Raw genomic sequence first — 15,778 nt, forward strand, 5'->3', positions numbered from 1 at the left:
CATTTTGGAAACTAGACCCCGAAAGGAACTTATCTAGATGTGAGGTGAGCACTTTGAAACCCCAAGTGCTTCACAGAAGTTTATAACACAGAGCAGTGAAAATAATAAATACGTTTTCTGTCCTCAAAAATAATTTTTTAGCCCAGAATTTTTTATTTTCCCAAGGGTTACAGGAGAAATTGGACCCCAAAAGTTGTTGTCCAGTTTCTCCTGAGTAAGCTGATACCCCATGTGTGGGGGTAAACCACTGTTTGGGCACACGTCGGGGCTCAGAAGGGAAGTAGTGACTTTTGAAATGCAGACTTTGATGGAATGGTCTGCGGACATCACGTTGCGTTTGCAGAGCCCCTGGTGTGCCTAAACAGTAGAAACCCCCCACAAGTGACCCCATTTTGTAAACTAGACCCCCAAAGGACTTATCTAGATATGTGGTGAGCACTTTGAACCCCCAAGTGCTTCACAGACGTTTACAACGCAGAGCCGTGAAAATAAAAAATCATTTTTCTTTCCTCAAAAATGATGTTTTAGCAAGCAATTTTTTATTTTCTCAAGGGTAACAGGAGAAATTGGACCCCAGTAATTGTTGCGCAGTTTGTCCTGAGTATGCTGGTACCCCATATGTGGGGGTAAACCACTGTTTGGGCACACGTCGGGGCTCGGAAGTGAGGGAGCACCATTTGACTTTTTGAATACAAGATTGGCTGGAATCAATGGTGGCGCCATGTTACGTTTGGAGACCCCCTGATGTGCCTAAACAGTGGAAACCCCTCAATTCTAACTCCAACACACCCCTAAACCTTATCCCAACTGTAGCCGTAACCCTAATCACAACCCTAACCCCAACACACCCCTAACCACAACACACCCCTAACCCTAACCACAACCCTAATTCCAACCCAACCCTAACCCTAAGGCTATGTGCCAACGTTGCGGATTCGTATGAGATTTTTCAGCACCATTTTTGAAAAATCCACGGGTAAAAGGCACTGCGTTTTACCTGCGGATTTACCGCGGATTGCCAGTGTTTTTGTGCGGATTTCACCTGCGGATTCCTATTGAGGAACAGGTGTAAAACGCTGCGGAATCCGCACAAAGAATTGACATGCTGCGGAAAATACAACGCAGCGTTTCCGCGTGGTATTTTCCACACCATGGGCACAGCGGATTTGGTTTTCCATATGTTTACATGGTACTGTAAACCTGATGGAACACTGCTGCGAATCCGCAGCGGCCAATCCGCACCGTGTGCACATAGCCTAATTCTAAAGGTATGTGCACACGCTGCGGAAAACGCTGCGGATAATGTAATGTATGTATACAGTGACTGCACCAGCAGAATAGTGAGTGCAGCTCTGGAGTATAATACAGTATGTAACTCTGGATCAGTAATGTAATGTATGTACACAGTGACTGCACCAGCAGAATAGTGAGTGCAGCTCTGGGGTATAATACAGTATGTAACTCTGGATCAGTAATGTAATGTATGTACACAGTGACTGCACCAGCAGAATAGTGAGTGCAGCTCTGGGGTATAATACAGGATGTAACTCTGGATCAGTAATGTAATGTATTTTAAAAGTTACACATTGATTTATTTCTATTCATGTTAAATGTGAGTGTTCTGTCCAAAATACATGGTTACAATTATTCTTGCCACTCTAATACTAAATTAGTTATGTATAATTGTATTACATGATGCTTTTTCTGTAAAGCTGTCAATTACTTACATTGTAGGAGAAACCAATGCATTTTGGGTAAGAAGGTCTTGGTGAAACAGTCATTTTGTAAGAAACATTCTAGCAGAACAGTTGGGTAAAACTTTCTCCTGCATTATGTTACTAAAACTCCATTATCCAGGATAAAGTATATCTGGTGAGGGCATGCTATCTGTTCTGTGGTATTGTGTTGTGTTGTGTTTTTTAATTGCTATGAATTAGACTAGAATTGGACTGGAATTGACTGGAAGGTAAAGGAATAGAAAACCACTATAATGTTTCGGTTTCTTTTCACATTCACCCCCATACTACTCTATTTCTTCCTATCTCCTGTAGTCCCTCCACCCAGTAAAGAACTAGTCATTTCTCCCTCCATCCTCCCCAGTCATCTCACCTCCTCCACAGAACTATTCCTCCACATACAATCCTTTCTCGCCAGGCACACACGGCCACATCATGACCTATCCAGCTCACACCTTCTAACGCTCTGTCTGCTGCTCCTCATTGCTGGCGACATATCCCCAAATCCTGGCCCTCCTCATCACATCCCCACACTCATTTCTAATCCCCTGCCACGATCCTCTACACGTCCTCGCAACCACAGTAACCTCATACCCATTCATCCTGCCCCCACTCCCCCAATTTCCCTATCTGGAGCACTATGGAACGCACGCTCTGTCTGCAATAAACTTCCATTTATCCATGACCTCTTTATCAATAACAAACTCTCCTTCCTCGGCATCACTGAAACCTGGCTCACCCCTTCTGACACAGCCTCCCCTGCGGCACTCTCTTACGGTGGCTTCCACCTTTCTCACACATCCCGCCCCAGCAGCAAGCATGGCGGAGGAGTTGGTTTTCTCCTGTCAGATAACTGCTCCTTCACCCCAATCCCACTGCCACCCTCTGTTATCCTCCCTTCCTTTGAGGTGCACTCTGTGCGCATCTACTCCCCCTCCAACCTCCAACTGGCTGTCATCTACCGTCCCCCAGGGCCAGCCACCACCTTCTTCGACCACTTCACCACCTGGCTACTCCACTTCCTCGCCGCCGACATCCCCACTATCATCATGGGCGACTTCAACATCCCCATTGACACTTCCCTCTCAGCTGCCACTAAACTTCTATCTCTCACTTCCTCCTTTGGCCTCACTCAATGGTCTTCTACAGCCACCCACAAAGATGGTCACACACTGGACCTCATTCTCACCCGCCTCTGCTCCCTATCTAACCTCTCAAACTCACCTCTTCCTCTTTCTGACCACAACCTACTTACATTCTCTTCCCTTTCCACTCCTTGTCTACAACCCCCACCCCACAAACTCTCACACCCTCGCAGAAATCTTAAACACCTTGATCTTCACTCACTCTCTGAATCCCTCCTCCCTCTCACAGACATAAGCTCCCTACACAATGCGGATGATGCTGCCACTCTATATAACACCACAATAGCTGCAGCTTTGGAATCCCTTGCCCCTCTCACACATACCAAAGCTCGCAAAATCAACAGACAACCCTGGCACACCAGCATGACAAAAGAACTGAGGCGAGCTTCCAGAGCTGCTGAGCGCAGATGGAAAAGATCCCACTCCATCGAGCACTTCATCGCATTCAAACAGTCCCTCACTGCTTTCAAAACCATGCTCGCCACAGCAAAACAAACCTACTTCTCATCTCTCATATCCTCCCTGTCTCACAACCCCAAACAGTTATTCAACACCTTCAACTCTCTCCTCCGTCCCCCAGCACCTCCTCCCTCCCCACTCATCTCAGCTGAAGACTTCGCCTCATTTTTCAAGCAGAAAATTGAGAACATCAGAGACAATTTTAGTAAACAACCCCCAGAACCCTTCCTCCCAACTACCCAGCTCTCCACCTCCAAAACCAACTTCTCCACCATTACAGAAGACGGACTCTCCACTCTACTCTCAAGATCGCATCTCACCACCTGTGCACTTGACCCACTCCCATCCCACTTCATCCCAAACCTCACCACAGTCTTCATCCCAACCCTAACCCATCTCTTTAACCTATCACTAACAACTGGCATTTTCCCCTCAAGCTTTAAACATGCCACAATCACACCTATCCTCAAAAAGCCCTCTCTTGACCCATCCTCTGTATCTAGCTATCGCCCTATATCACTTCTCCCCTTTGCCTCAAAACTACTGGAACAACATGTCCATATTGAACTGTCCTCCCATCTATCTTCCTGCTCCTTCTTCGACCGCTTTCAATCAGGCTTCCGGTCACACCACTCCACTGAAACTGCCCTAACTAAGGTCACCAATGACCTATTAACCGCCAAGAGCAAGCGACACTACTCTGTCCTCCTCCTCCTGGACCTGTCCTCTGCCTTTGACACAGTGGACCATTCCCTGCTGCTGCAGACCCTCTCATCCCTTGGCATCACAGAATTGGCCCTATCCTGGATCTCATCATACCTAACTGACCGTACATTCAGCGTCTCCCACTCACACACCACCTCCTCACCTCGCCCCCTATCTGTCGGAGTCCCGCAAGGTTCAGTTCTAGGACCCCTGCTCTTCTCCATCTACACCTTTGGCCTGGGACAGCTCATAGAATCTCACGGCTTTCAGTATCATCTCTATGCTGACGACACACAGATCTACATCTCTGGACCAGATATCACCTCCCTACTAACCAGAATCCCTCAATGTCTGTCCACTATTTCATCCTTCTTCTCCACTAGATTTCTAAAACTTAACATGGACAAAACAGAATTCATCATCTTTCCCCCATCTCACGCGATCTCCCCAACGAACCTATCCATTACAGTAAACGGCTGCCCACTCTCCCCAGTCCCACAAGCCCGCTGTCTTGGGGTAATCCTTGACACTGATCTCTCCTTTAAACCACATATCCAAACCCTTTCCACTTCCTGCCGCCTCCAACTCAAAAATATTTCACGGATCCGCACATTCCTAAACCAAGAATCTGCAAAAACCCTAGTCCATGCCCTCATCATCTCCCGCCTTGACTACTGTAACCTCCTGCTCTGTGGCCTCCCCTCTAACACTCTTGCACCCCTCCAATCTATTCTAAACTCTGCTGCCCGACTAATCCACCTGTCCCCCCGCTATTCCCCGGCCTCTCCCCTCTGTCAATCCCTGCACTGGCTCCCCATCACCCAGAGACTCCAGTACAAAAGCCTAACCATGACATATAAAGCCATCCACAACCTGTCTCCTCCATACATCTGTGACCTCGTCTCCCGGTACTTTCCTGCACGCAACCTCCGATCCTCACAAGATCTCCTTCTCTACTCCCCTATTATCTCCTCTTCCCACAATCGCATACAAGATTTCTCTCGTGCATCCCCCCTACTCTGGAATGCTCTACCACAACATATCAGACTCTCGCCTACCATCGAAACCTTCAAAAAGAACCTGAAGACCCACCTCTTCCGACAAGCCTACAACCTGCAGTAACCACCGATTGACCAAACCGCTGCACGGCCAGCTCTACCCTCACCTACTGTATCCTCACCCATCCCTTGTAGATTGTGAGCCCTCGCGGGCAGGGTCCTCTCTCCTCCTGTACCAGTTGTGACTTGTATTTTTCAAGATTATTGTACTTGTTTTATTATGTATACCCCTCCTCACATGTAAAGCGCCATGGAATAAATGGCGCTATAATAATAAATAATAATAATAATAAATAATAATTGTGCATTCAGAATTGTTGATAAATCAGACGGTGATTGTTACTAGGTTGTTTTCACATGTACAAGCTCCATCTTGCTGTGCGCTGTCACTGTCAATTGTAAATGTCATAGCTATGTGAAATTCTAAGCTCAATACTTATACCTGTTATTTGTATTCTTGCAGTTTTACCACATCCATACATTGCGATGTATGAAGTTAGACTCCAGAGAACAGTCTGCTTCTTTTGGAAGACAGAAGTTTTCTGCCCTATGTCAGATTGCAGACCGTGAGAACAGGAAGAAGACAAAACAGTGAGGACTAAAAAATGTTCTCAAAGCTGAGACTTCCTTTAAAGCTGTTGCTAATCCGAGCCTATAGGACAAGACACTGAAAGTAGCCGGTCAGATCGAGGCTTTTCCATAGAAGATTGGAGTAAGTAGCCCACATTCATGTAACAATGGCTTCCCATAATGCATTGCAACCCTCGACATTTTGAAGCCCCCGTATCTCGCACTCTACGAACCCTCATGCTTCTTATAAACTCTGCAACTATTGCATCGATCGTAAATCCCTGAAGTTTGACTTATTCATTATATATATATTATTATTTTTTTTTTTTTTTAAGTTATCATTTTCATTGAATTTTATTTATTTTCAACAGTAAAGGCCCCTTCACATTAAGCGACGCTGCAGCGATACCGACAACGATCCGGATCGCTGCAGCGTCGCTGTTTGGTCGCTGGAGAGCTGTCACACAGACCGCTCTCCAGCAACCAACGATGCCGGTAACCAGGGTAAACATCGGGTTACTAAGCGCGGCCCTGCGCTTAGTTACCCGATGTTTACCCTGGTTACCAGTGAAGACATCGCTGGATCGGTGTCACACACGCCGATCCAGCGATGTCCGCGGGAGATCCAGCGACGAAATAAAGTTCTGGACTTTATTCAGCGACCAACGATCTCCCAGCAGGGGCCTGATCGTTGGTCGCTGTCACACATAACGATTTCATTAACGATATCGTTGCTACGTCACAAATAGCAACGATATCGTTAACAATATCGTTGTGTGTGAAGGTACCTTAAATGTAAGAAAGCGTTTATCCGTTTCGGGATTAAACTCCTAGAGATAACCGCCCAGCGCTGGCCCACAATCCTATTAGCTCCTCCACAAATCCCGCACGAGGCCTCGTCTCCCAGAATTAATTTCATTGTTCTATTAGGTAGATACATTTCCGGATAAGATCTATCTTCAAAAGGGAAAGCACTGTCAGCTCAACCAGCTGGAAATACATTATCGAGCCCGATTTCAAAGGGCCTAATCCTGCGTGTGTGCGTCTCCGAACCTCCCTGATTAGACTCACTCGCAGCTTCTTTTTAATCACGACGCACTTCAAGAGTGCGGTTACCGTCCGCAGCGCCGGTGCCGACAGGAAAGCAATTACCGCAATTAAAAAGACTGGATTTCAAGCGACTCAACGTTTGCGGGAATTACTTCCAAAAATTTACAGCCACATCAAAACGAGGACTGCGGCGGCTGCCAGTGCTTGATGATGAAAGGAGGGTTCGGGGTTTTTTTTAATTTTTGTTTTCCAGAAAGCATGATTGAGCAACCAGCAGCGAATATTACAGAATCCCAGAAATATAAGTTCTCAAGTCGTCCTCTGTTGTCAGATTGTTAAAAAGTTATATCTGATTGTGAGAAAGCCAATATGGCGGCCGTTATAGCCCCTCAGGGATTGTCCTACCGAACCCCCAGGCCGCATAAAGTCAGGTCTAATAATCACCATCAGGTGTGGTGGCATCGAGTCCATCAATGCAGGAGCTACTCACTACAGGGTGGGCAACACATGGGGGTCCTAAGCAAGACCACTACCCTCTAGGATTCCCACATGTCCTGGCCGCTCACGTGCGACACTGAGAGATGGGCTGGAAAGGAGTTTTATGATTTGGGAAACAAAAAGTGTTAAATACTGTAAAAACTGATTTATCAGTAGATATTAAAGGGGTGTATATATACAGAGAGAGATAAAATGGTAGATAGAGAAAATCATTAAAGAGCTTTGAGAGAGGTATAGATAGATAGATAGATAGATAGATAGATAGATAGATAGATAGATAGATAGATAGATAGATAGATAGATAGATGTGGATAATTAATAGATACATGATAGATAGACGCTAGATAAAAGATGATAGATAATAGATAGATAGAAGATAGATAAAAGATAGATGATATATAGATAGATATATAGATAATAGATAGATAGATAGATCTATAGATAGATATTAGATAGATATATATAGATATGGATAATTAATAGATATCGATAATAGATACATGATAGATGATAGATAATATATAGATGATAGATAGAGAATAGACAGATATATAGATAGATAATAGTCAGATATGGATAATTAATAGATATCGATAATTAATAGACAGATGATAGACAATAGATAGATGATAGATAGATAGTAGATAGATGATAGATAAATAGATAGATGATAGATAGATATGGATAATTAATAGACAGATGATAGACAATAGATAGATAAATAGATGATAGATAGATAATAGATAGATGATAAATAGATAGTAGATAGATGATAGATAGATAAATAATAGATATATAAATAGATGATAGATATATAGATAGATAATAGATAGATGATAAATAGATAGTAGATAGACGATAGATAGATAATAGATATATAGATAGATAATTCTACTCTTGCTCTACTTCTTCCCTATCAGATGATGATGTGACCTTCTGCAGATCATCCAGGTAAATATTATTTATGTTAAAGAAATAGTAAGAAAGAAAAAAAAGTCGCCTTCGCTTCTGTGCTCGTCCGTCCTCCCCCGGCTGCTGCTGCTACAATACGGGTCACTGAGACAAGACAGGTGAGAAATATGTATTCGCACAGCCGGCGCCGCCATCCGGGCATCTGACGCTGTATAATTCCGGCTAGACGAGCGAGGGTAAGTGATAATTACATGAAGGCTAATAACATTTAAGAAAGGAATAAGATTATCTCTAGCAGCAGCAATTAATTTTTCAGATCAAGGTTGGAGGAGGAGGGGAGGCGCTGACAGGCTGGAGATGCGGACGTCCTTTGTGGAAGCCGAGCTCCGGGTGTCCCCTTCCTTGCAGGTTGCTGGTGACATGACTAAGTGACGGCTTCGTCCTGCTAATGTCAGCATTTTTTTCTCAAATACAGAAAACGAAGGCAGAAAGTAGGAGAGGACGTCGCCTGCGATCACTCAGTCACTTGTACGCTGCAGTACTTTTGTATCTGCATCTATGAGGTTAAACTTGGATGATCGGAGTGATCTCCAATCCAGGTACTCACAGGTAGGTGCCGGCTGTACGGCAGTCAGCACCAGCTTCTGGGCCTAGAAGACCCTATGACAGTCCAGGGAAATGGACTAGACTTCATCCTAGACCAGCAGTCACGTCAACAATCGGTGGTAGCCGGATGGGATCCATGAAAACCGCTTCTTACAATTTGGCTCTTCTTTTGATTAGCCAGCCTGAGACCATGTGTTCATTGCACCAAGCTGGCTAATCAATAGAAATAGGTACCAGGCGGATCTCAGGGGTCCCGCCCAGCGACCACAGATTATTGATTTGGCCGTTGGACTGGGTCCAGTAAATCAATTCACATCAACTCTTCAGCCCGCCTAAATTTATAGACTACCCCCTTTAAAGGGTTAAAAGTGACATTACCAGCCTTGCAGCGCTGGGGTCCTGGGTTCTAATCCCACCAAGGACAACATCTGCAATGAGTTTGTATGTTCTCTCCGGGTACTCCGGTTTCCTCCCACATTCCAAAGACATACTGATAGGGATTCTACATTGTGAGCCCCATCGGGGACAGTGATGACAATGTGTGCAACCTGTAAGGCGCTGCGGAATATGTTAGCGCTATATAAAAATAAAGATTATTATTACCAACCCTGATCGACTCTCGATATTAAAGAGATGTAGGGAATCCAAATACATCAACCACAGTGACTGTAGAGAGTGGCCCCCATAGCGGTGTGCTTGGTACTACATAGATCTCCAGCAAAAAAAAGGCAGGGGGTGTTATCAATGGGAACTACATCTGTAAGGGCATGCTGGGAGTTGTAGTTTCACAACAGCCGGCATGCTGCAGATGGAGGCATTTGGAGACGGTCAGCGCATAGTCCATAAACATTCCAATTTTCACATAGAGAGCAGACAGAATAACTTACCCCAACCGAGCAGAGCCGACGCTGGAGTCAACCCACCTCCACCCATGCAGATATTTATTACTGTAACACAGTGCTGGGGCCATCGGGGATTGATCATACCATAATTCAGCTTGTCACCGCCCTGGCGTGTTTGTCTTTATAATAAATCCAAGGCACAGAGTAATGATGGAGAGACCCAATCAACAAGGGGACGCAGCACAGAGGCTGCATGTTAATATCTCTCAGGGCCCGGAGGCTGCAGCAATTACAAATCTGAATAAAATGAAGCATTTACCAGAGCGGCGCTCGTCCCCACCGTCACTAAATCCTTTTATAATATTTATGTCTTCAGGAGCAGAGACTGACATTGGCCCCAAACCAGAAAGCAAAAAGAAGAAGGATTGTTTTTAAATAAGAACTGGGGCATCCGTAATTGTGCTTTACAGCCAATTAAATGGAGGGTGGAGTAGGTGGAGTTCTGGTACAGAAAAATAAGGCAGCAGTACAATAAGAGGGGTAATGGTATTGTCAAGAGTGAAGAAGATAGAAAAGCAAATTCTCTTACGTTCAAACACACACACAAAAAAAAAATAATAAAAAATAAAATAAAATGTAATTTTTATTATAACCAGCAGGTGTCCTCGTAATCACAGTAAAGTTCAGTGGTGACACCTTGTGGACAACAGAGGATACTACACAATCACACCTGCAATAAATGGAATAAAGGCCCCATACACACTACAGTAGTCGGCTAAGCGTGCCAATTTGTGCATGATCAGTTGGCCAACTAATGTGTATGAGGGCCTCCTAACTCTCTCCCAACAGATGATGTCAGCAGAGGCCACAGGTGTTCGACAACAGGGGTCCCAGAGGACGGCCCCCTGATTATACAGCGATGGCTTATCGGCTGAATATTTCATAACTTTAGATGATGGGAGTTTCCATCTAACTAGGCATCAGCTGTGCACAGCGGCCCATTATCAGAGCTGCCCGTTATACAATGGGCAGGTGCGGCACTTCTCCACCTACCTGTCAGTACCTCTGACCTTTATGCTGGCACACACAATTCCCACTCACCAGGTGTTCGGCCCTCCTGCGCTCCTGGTTTGTGTAGTTCTTCTCACGTAGGACGGCAGAGCTGTACTGCTCCTGAGCTGCCTCGCGCTCTCTCTTGGCAATACGGGCCAGTTCTTCCTGGATGATGGCTTGTTCCTTCTCATATCTGCAAAGGAGACAAAATTTAAGGATCGCTCCAAAATGTAGGATATCTTACGGTTTTTATGGTGGTTTGTTTTTGGGGTTGTGTGTTTTTAGTGTATCTAATAGATCTTCATTTTAGGGGATTTTTCTTGCTAGCCTTCATTAATAATCCTCGGATTGTATCTATGTTTGTAAACCTTTCTGAATACATTTTAAAAGGGTCTGGTTTCAAGTCTACACGTGAAAAAAAGTTGTCCATCTCGAGAAAATAGCTTATAATAATGTTTGCTTTGAAGAAAGAGACTAAAGGAGTTATCATCTACTGGACGGCCCTAATTAAAGCTCCACTCGAGAGGGTTTTTTATTTATTGCAGCACTGGAGTGGTGCTTCCAATTAGCGAACGTGCTGGGATAAGGTGTTATCGGGGCATGCTCGGATGCTAACTGATTGACTTTGGTGTTCTCTAATAATATGTTCGAGATCCTGCGGCTGCATGTCTCACGGCTGTTTAACAGCAGCAACACATACGATACGATACGATACACTTTATTGATCCCGTGGGAAATTATGGTATCACAGCAGCACAACTTAAATCATAAAAATCATAACTTAAATCATAAAAATCATAAAAGAATTACATAGTTGACATAACAGTGGAGTTGACAGAAGAACATTATACATTAGAATAGGACATACAGAACGAGTGAACTGAAATGTAGAGAAATAAGTAGACATTCACCTTGGTGGTTTAACCCTAATGTTATTGTTGTACATTCCCATGGCAGTTGGCACAAACGATTTCCTATATTTTTCCTTCTTACACCTCAGAAGTATAAGCCGGTTGCTGAAGGTGCTCTTCTGTCTCATGAATAGCTCATATAGTGGATGTGCATTATTGTTCATAATCGCCATACACTTTTTCAGAGTTCTTCTCTCCACTACCTCCCCAAGAGAGTCCAGCTTGCAGCCCACAGCAGAACTTGCCTTCTTGATAATCTTATTCAGCTTATTAGCATCAGAGGCCCGCACACTACTACCCCTGCACGTGATTGCAAAAAAGATGGCACTTGCCACCACAGACTGGTAGAACATTTCTAAGATTTTGCTCATCCCCTTCTTGTAGACAAACTCTGAGTGGCATCTCCAGTCCAGTTTGCTATCCAAATGGACCCCCAGATATTTGTAACTCTCCACCTGCTCGACCTCCTGACCAGCAATAGTGATCGGTAAGCATTCCATCTTTATCCTGCTATAGTTGGCCACCAACTCCTTGGTTTTCTTAACATTTAGTTGTAGATAGTTACCATTGCACCAATCCACGAAATTCGACACCACCCTTCTGTATTCCTCACCCCCCTGATCTCCCCTAATGCATCCCACAACCACAGAGTCATACGAAAATTTTTGAAGGTGGCAAAGTTCAGATTTATACTGAAAGTCTGAAGTATACAGTGTGAATAGAAAGGGCGCAAGCACCGTTCCCTGGGGGGCACCTACACTGCTCAGTAATCTGCTTGACACCACTGCTCCCATCTGTACAAACTGTGGCCGATCTGATAGGTAGTCAGTTATCCAATTTCTCATCCCCTCCTCCACCTTCATATCAGTCATCTTTTTGTGTAGTAAAAGTGGCTGCAGGGAGTTAAATGCACTCGAGAAATCAAAGAACATCGCTCGCACCGTGGTTCCGTCATCTCCAGAAATGAATGTACCCTATGTAACAGAGAAAGAATAGCATCATCCACCCCCAATCTATGTCGGTAAGCAAACTGAAGGGGATCAATAAAAGCATTGACCCTTGGTCTTAAGTGAGCAAGCACTAATCTTTCCAAGGCCTTCATAGCATGAGATGGTAAGGCTACAGGACGATAGTCATTTAGGGTTGCAGGAGAAGAAGTCTTGGGTACCGGCACCAGACAGGAAGTTTTCCATAACACAGGTACCCTCTGTGTTTGTAGACTTCCATTAAATAGGCGTGTAAAGACAAAACATGTAGGGATTGCCTAACAGGACATCCCTGCAGGTGTTATGGCTGTCAAACAGCAGCGAGACACGCAGCCGTGAGGTCTCGAACATATTATTCGATAACGCCGAAGACACTCGGTTAGCATCTGAGCATGCTCAGATAACAGCTTATCCTAGCATGTTCGCTCATCACTACCTCTAATGTCTGATACTCACTACCTCCCGCCTTCTTCACTATCTATCAGCACCACTCTCGTTTGTGATCAGTGTTTGCTGGTGCAGAGGTCGCACCTCAATACAAGTCTATGAGAGTCTCTTTTGGGCTCCCATAGACTTCCAAATGAGGGCTGGCGAAATAGTGTCTGACTTCTGGCCAGTTAGAAGCTGCAGTCACAAGATGGTGCCATGGAACCGGAGCTGCGCTGAAAAAAGGTGAAGGTAGTGACAAGCGAGTATAAGACAGGGGGCGGGCACCTTAGTTTAGTAACACCACTCCAACACTGGAGCGGTGCTTTAAATACTACAGGGCCCATATAAAAAAACAACAACATACCCGTCTCCTGAACTGGCGCCACTCCTGCATTGTTATGTCAGTACTACATGACTTCCAGGAATCAAACATAGCGATAAGTTTCATCTTTTTCCCCTTTAAGTTCATTAAAATAACTGTTTTTTCCCCCAAGTCAGACAACCCTTATAATTTTAGGAGTTGTGATCTGGCATCTGAATCTTTTAAGAAGTCAGGTCTGGGGAGGGTCTGAATTTTATCATCAATAATAAGTAATATATCTAAATGTAAATAGTTCTATCAAGTTTCCAGAGGTTTAACGAGACAACATCTTCATTGATTCTGTTTAGCTTGGGTCGAAACCTGTTTGGGGACCGTTACTAGAACTAGTTGTTAAGAATGAAGGATACTGGAAATAAATCTTAATGCAGCTTTGGATGTGACTGGAGTAATAATAATTTCCTAGTTTGGGGTATACAGACACTGACCTCCTGTATAGCTCATCCTTGGCATACGTGGGCTGCCCGGCTCCTCCTGCAGACGATCGCTGAGAGCCTGGAATGACAGGTAACTCATTGCTCTGTGTATACAGACCCGACCCATCCACCAGGTACAGCACTTGGATATATCCTACCTTTGCCCCCTGATTCCGGCTGCCCCCCGGGAGGTAACGTCTGATGTGATGGGTTGGTCCTCGATGTCCTATGTTGCTCCCCTCTCTGCAGTTCTTTCATACGATTTATAATGTCGTCAGAAAGCTGAAGGATGAACAATTGGGAGAAATGTAAGCTGCTTCTCAGTCTTTTCCCCCATACTTTACACTGCAGCTATGTACTAGAAACACTGAAGCTGATGCAAATGAGCTTTAATAAAGATCTTGGAGAATTCGGATCTAAGGCAGACCCAGAGCTGGGGTCAAACCTGCACCCAATATGCCATGCGGAGCCACTCTGTGCGTGGCACAGGCGGTGCCGGCTCAGGTGTTATACGCCTCCGGCAGTTTAAGCCCTTAGACGCCAATGCAATTGTGACAGAGGAATGGAAACGGAAAAAAGGTGTCTGTTCTGATGCCAATGGCATTGTCCTGGCATCTGGGGGCTACAGAAAGCGTGTGTCTGCCATGTCTGTACACCTGGCAAAATGGTTAAAAAAAAAATTAAATTATGAAAAATAAATACCCCAAAATAACATTTTAGAAAAAGGACTAAAATCTGTTAAAAAAAAAAACAAAATAATGAAAAACACGCAAAAATAAAATAAAACAGACTAAAATATGTACCAAAAAATGAAAAAAAGAATAAGCAAAGATAAAATGAATAAAATCTACGTAAAAAAGAATCAATCACCAAAAAGTAAAATAAAAACAGACTAAAATCTGTGCTAAATAATAACAAAATAGGCAAAAATAAAATAAAAGGCTAAACATGAAAAATATCCAAAAATAAAATAAAACTAAAACTTGTGCAAAAAAATAATGAAAAACAAATATCCAAAAATAAAATAAAGACTAAAAACATAAAAAATGTCCAAAAATAAAACTAAAACTTGGGCAAAAAAAAAATAACGAAAACGAAATATCCAAAAAATAAAATAAAAACTAAACATGAAAAATATTCAAAAATAAAATAAAAACTAAACATGAAAAATATCCAAAAATAAAATCAAGACTAAACATGAAAAACAGCCAAAAATAAAATGAAAAAAAAAAAAAAAAACTTGTGCAAAAAATAATGAAAAATAAATATCCAAAAATAAAATAAAAACTAAACATGAAAAATAAAATTAAAAAAAAGAACTTGTGCAAAAAAAAATGAAAAAATATTCAAAAATAAAATAAAAACTAAACATGAAAAATAAAAAAAAAAATTAAAAAAAAACTTGTGCAAAAAAATATAATGAAAAATAAATATACAGGAAAAAAAAACCTGTGCAAAAAAAATGTCCCTAACGCAAGAACGGGGGATGAAGAGTGAACTCTGCGTCACAATCCAAGCAATAATATTAATGATGCGGATCCCTCAGGGCAGATTTTCGGGACTCTGTTTCCGTTCACTGACAGCAAACAGAAATCCTGCAAAAAAGTGATAAAAACTGACAGCAGAGGGGTTTTTTCCCATATTTGGGGTCTTATGGGTAATATTTTGCGACAGGGGGCGGTGCTAATTTTCTGCCGCCTCCGAGGATTCTGTGGGGTTGGCGCAATTTTTCCCATCATGCAAAGCAACAATAGACGTCCATAGACGCAAACATATATATACAGCCCATTATATACACGACATAAATACACACACACGGTACAGGCATATTTGGGGATCCCCTGCTCTCACCCTGACTCCTCGCAGCACCCGCACCCGCTCCTCCTCATCCAGCCCGAATGACACCCGCCGGCCGCTGCTCTCGGTTCCCCCCATTACCGTCACCACAGTAACCACTGTCTGGCAGAAATCCGCATGCGCAGAACGTTCCTTAGCCATTGGATACGGTAAAAAGGCTCCAGCC

General features: G+C 43.6%; 1 protein-coding gene across 2 annotated transcripts in view; it reads right to left on the bottom strand.

The window, feature by feature from the left end:
* Positions 1 to 15,778, bottom strand: part of CHCHD6 (coiled-coil-helix-coiled-coil-helix domain containing 6) — a 223,927-nt gene extending 208,149 nt beyond the window's left edge. The window contains exons 1-4 of one of the 2 annotated variants that reach the window (XM_069736290.1): positions 15,607 to 15,778; positions 13,914 to 14,037; positions 13,768 to 13,834; positions 10,683 to 10,827 (exon numbers count right to left, since the gene is read on the bottom strand). In XM_069736290.1, coding sequence (XP_069592391.1) covers positions 10,683 to 10,827; positions 13,768 to 13,834; positions 13,914 to 14,037; positions 15,607 to 15,753 — 483 coding nt within the window. In that variant the 5' untranslated portion in view covers positions 15,754 to 15,778. The remainder of the gene's footprint in view (positions 1 to 10,682; positions 10,828 to 13,767; positions 13,835 to 13,913; positions 14,038 to 15,606) is intronic. The other variant, XM_069736291.1, reaches the window with a different exon arrangement.

This window comes from Ranitomeya imitator, chromosome 8 (assembly GCF_032444005.1).
Source record: "Ranitomeya imitator isolate aRanImi1 chromosome 8, aRanImi1.pri, whole genome shotgun sequence".
NCBI lineage: Eukaryota > Metazoa > Chordata > Amphibia > Anura > Dendrobatidae > Ranitomeya > Ranitomeya imitator.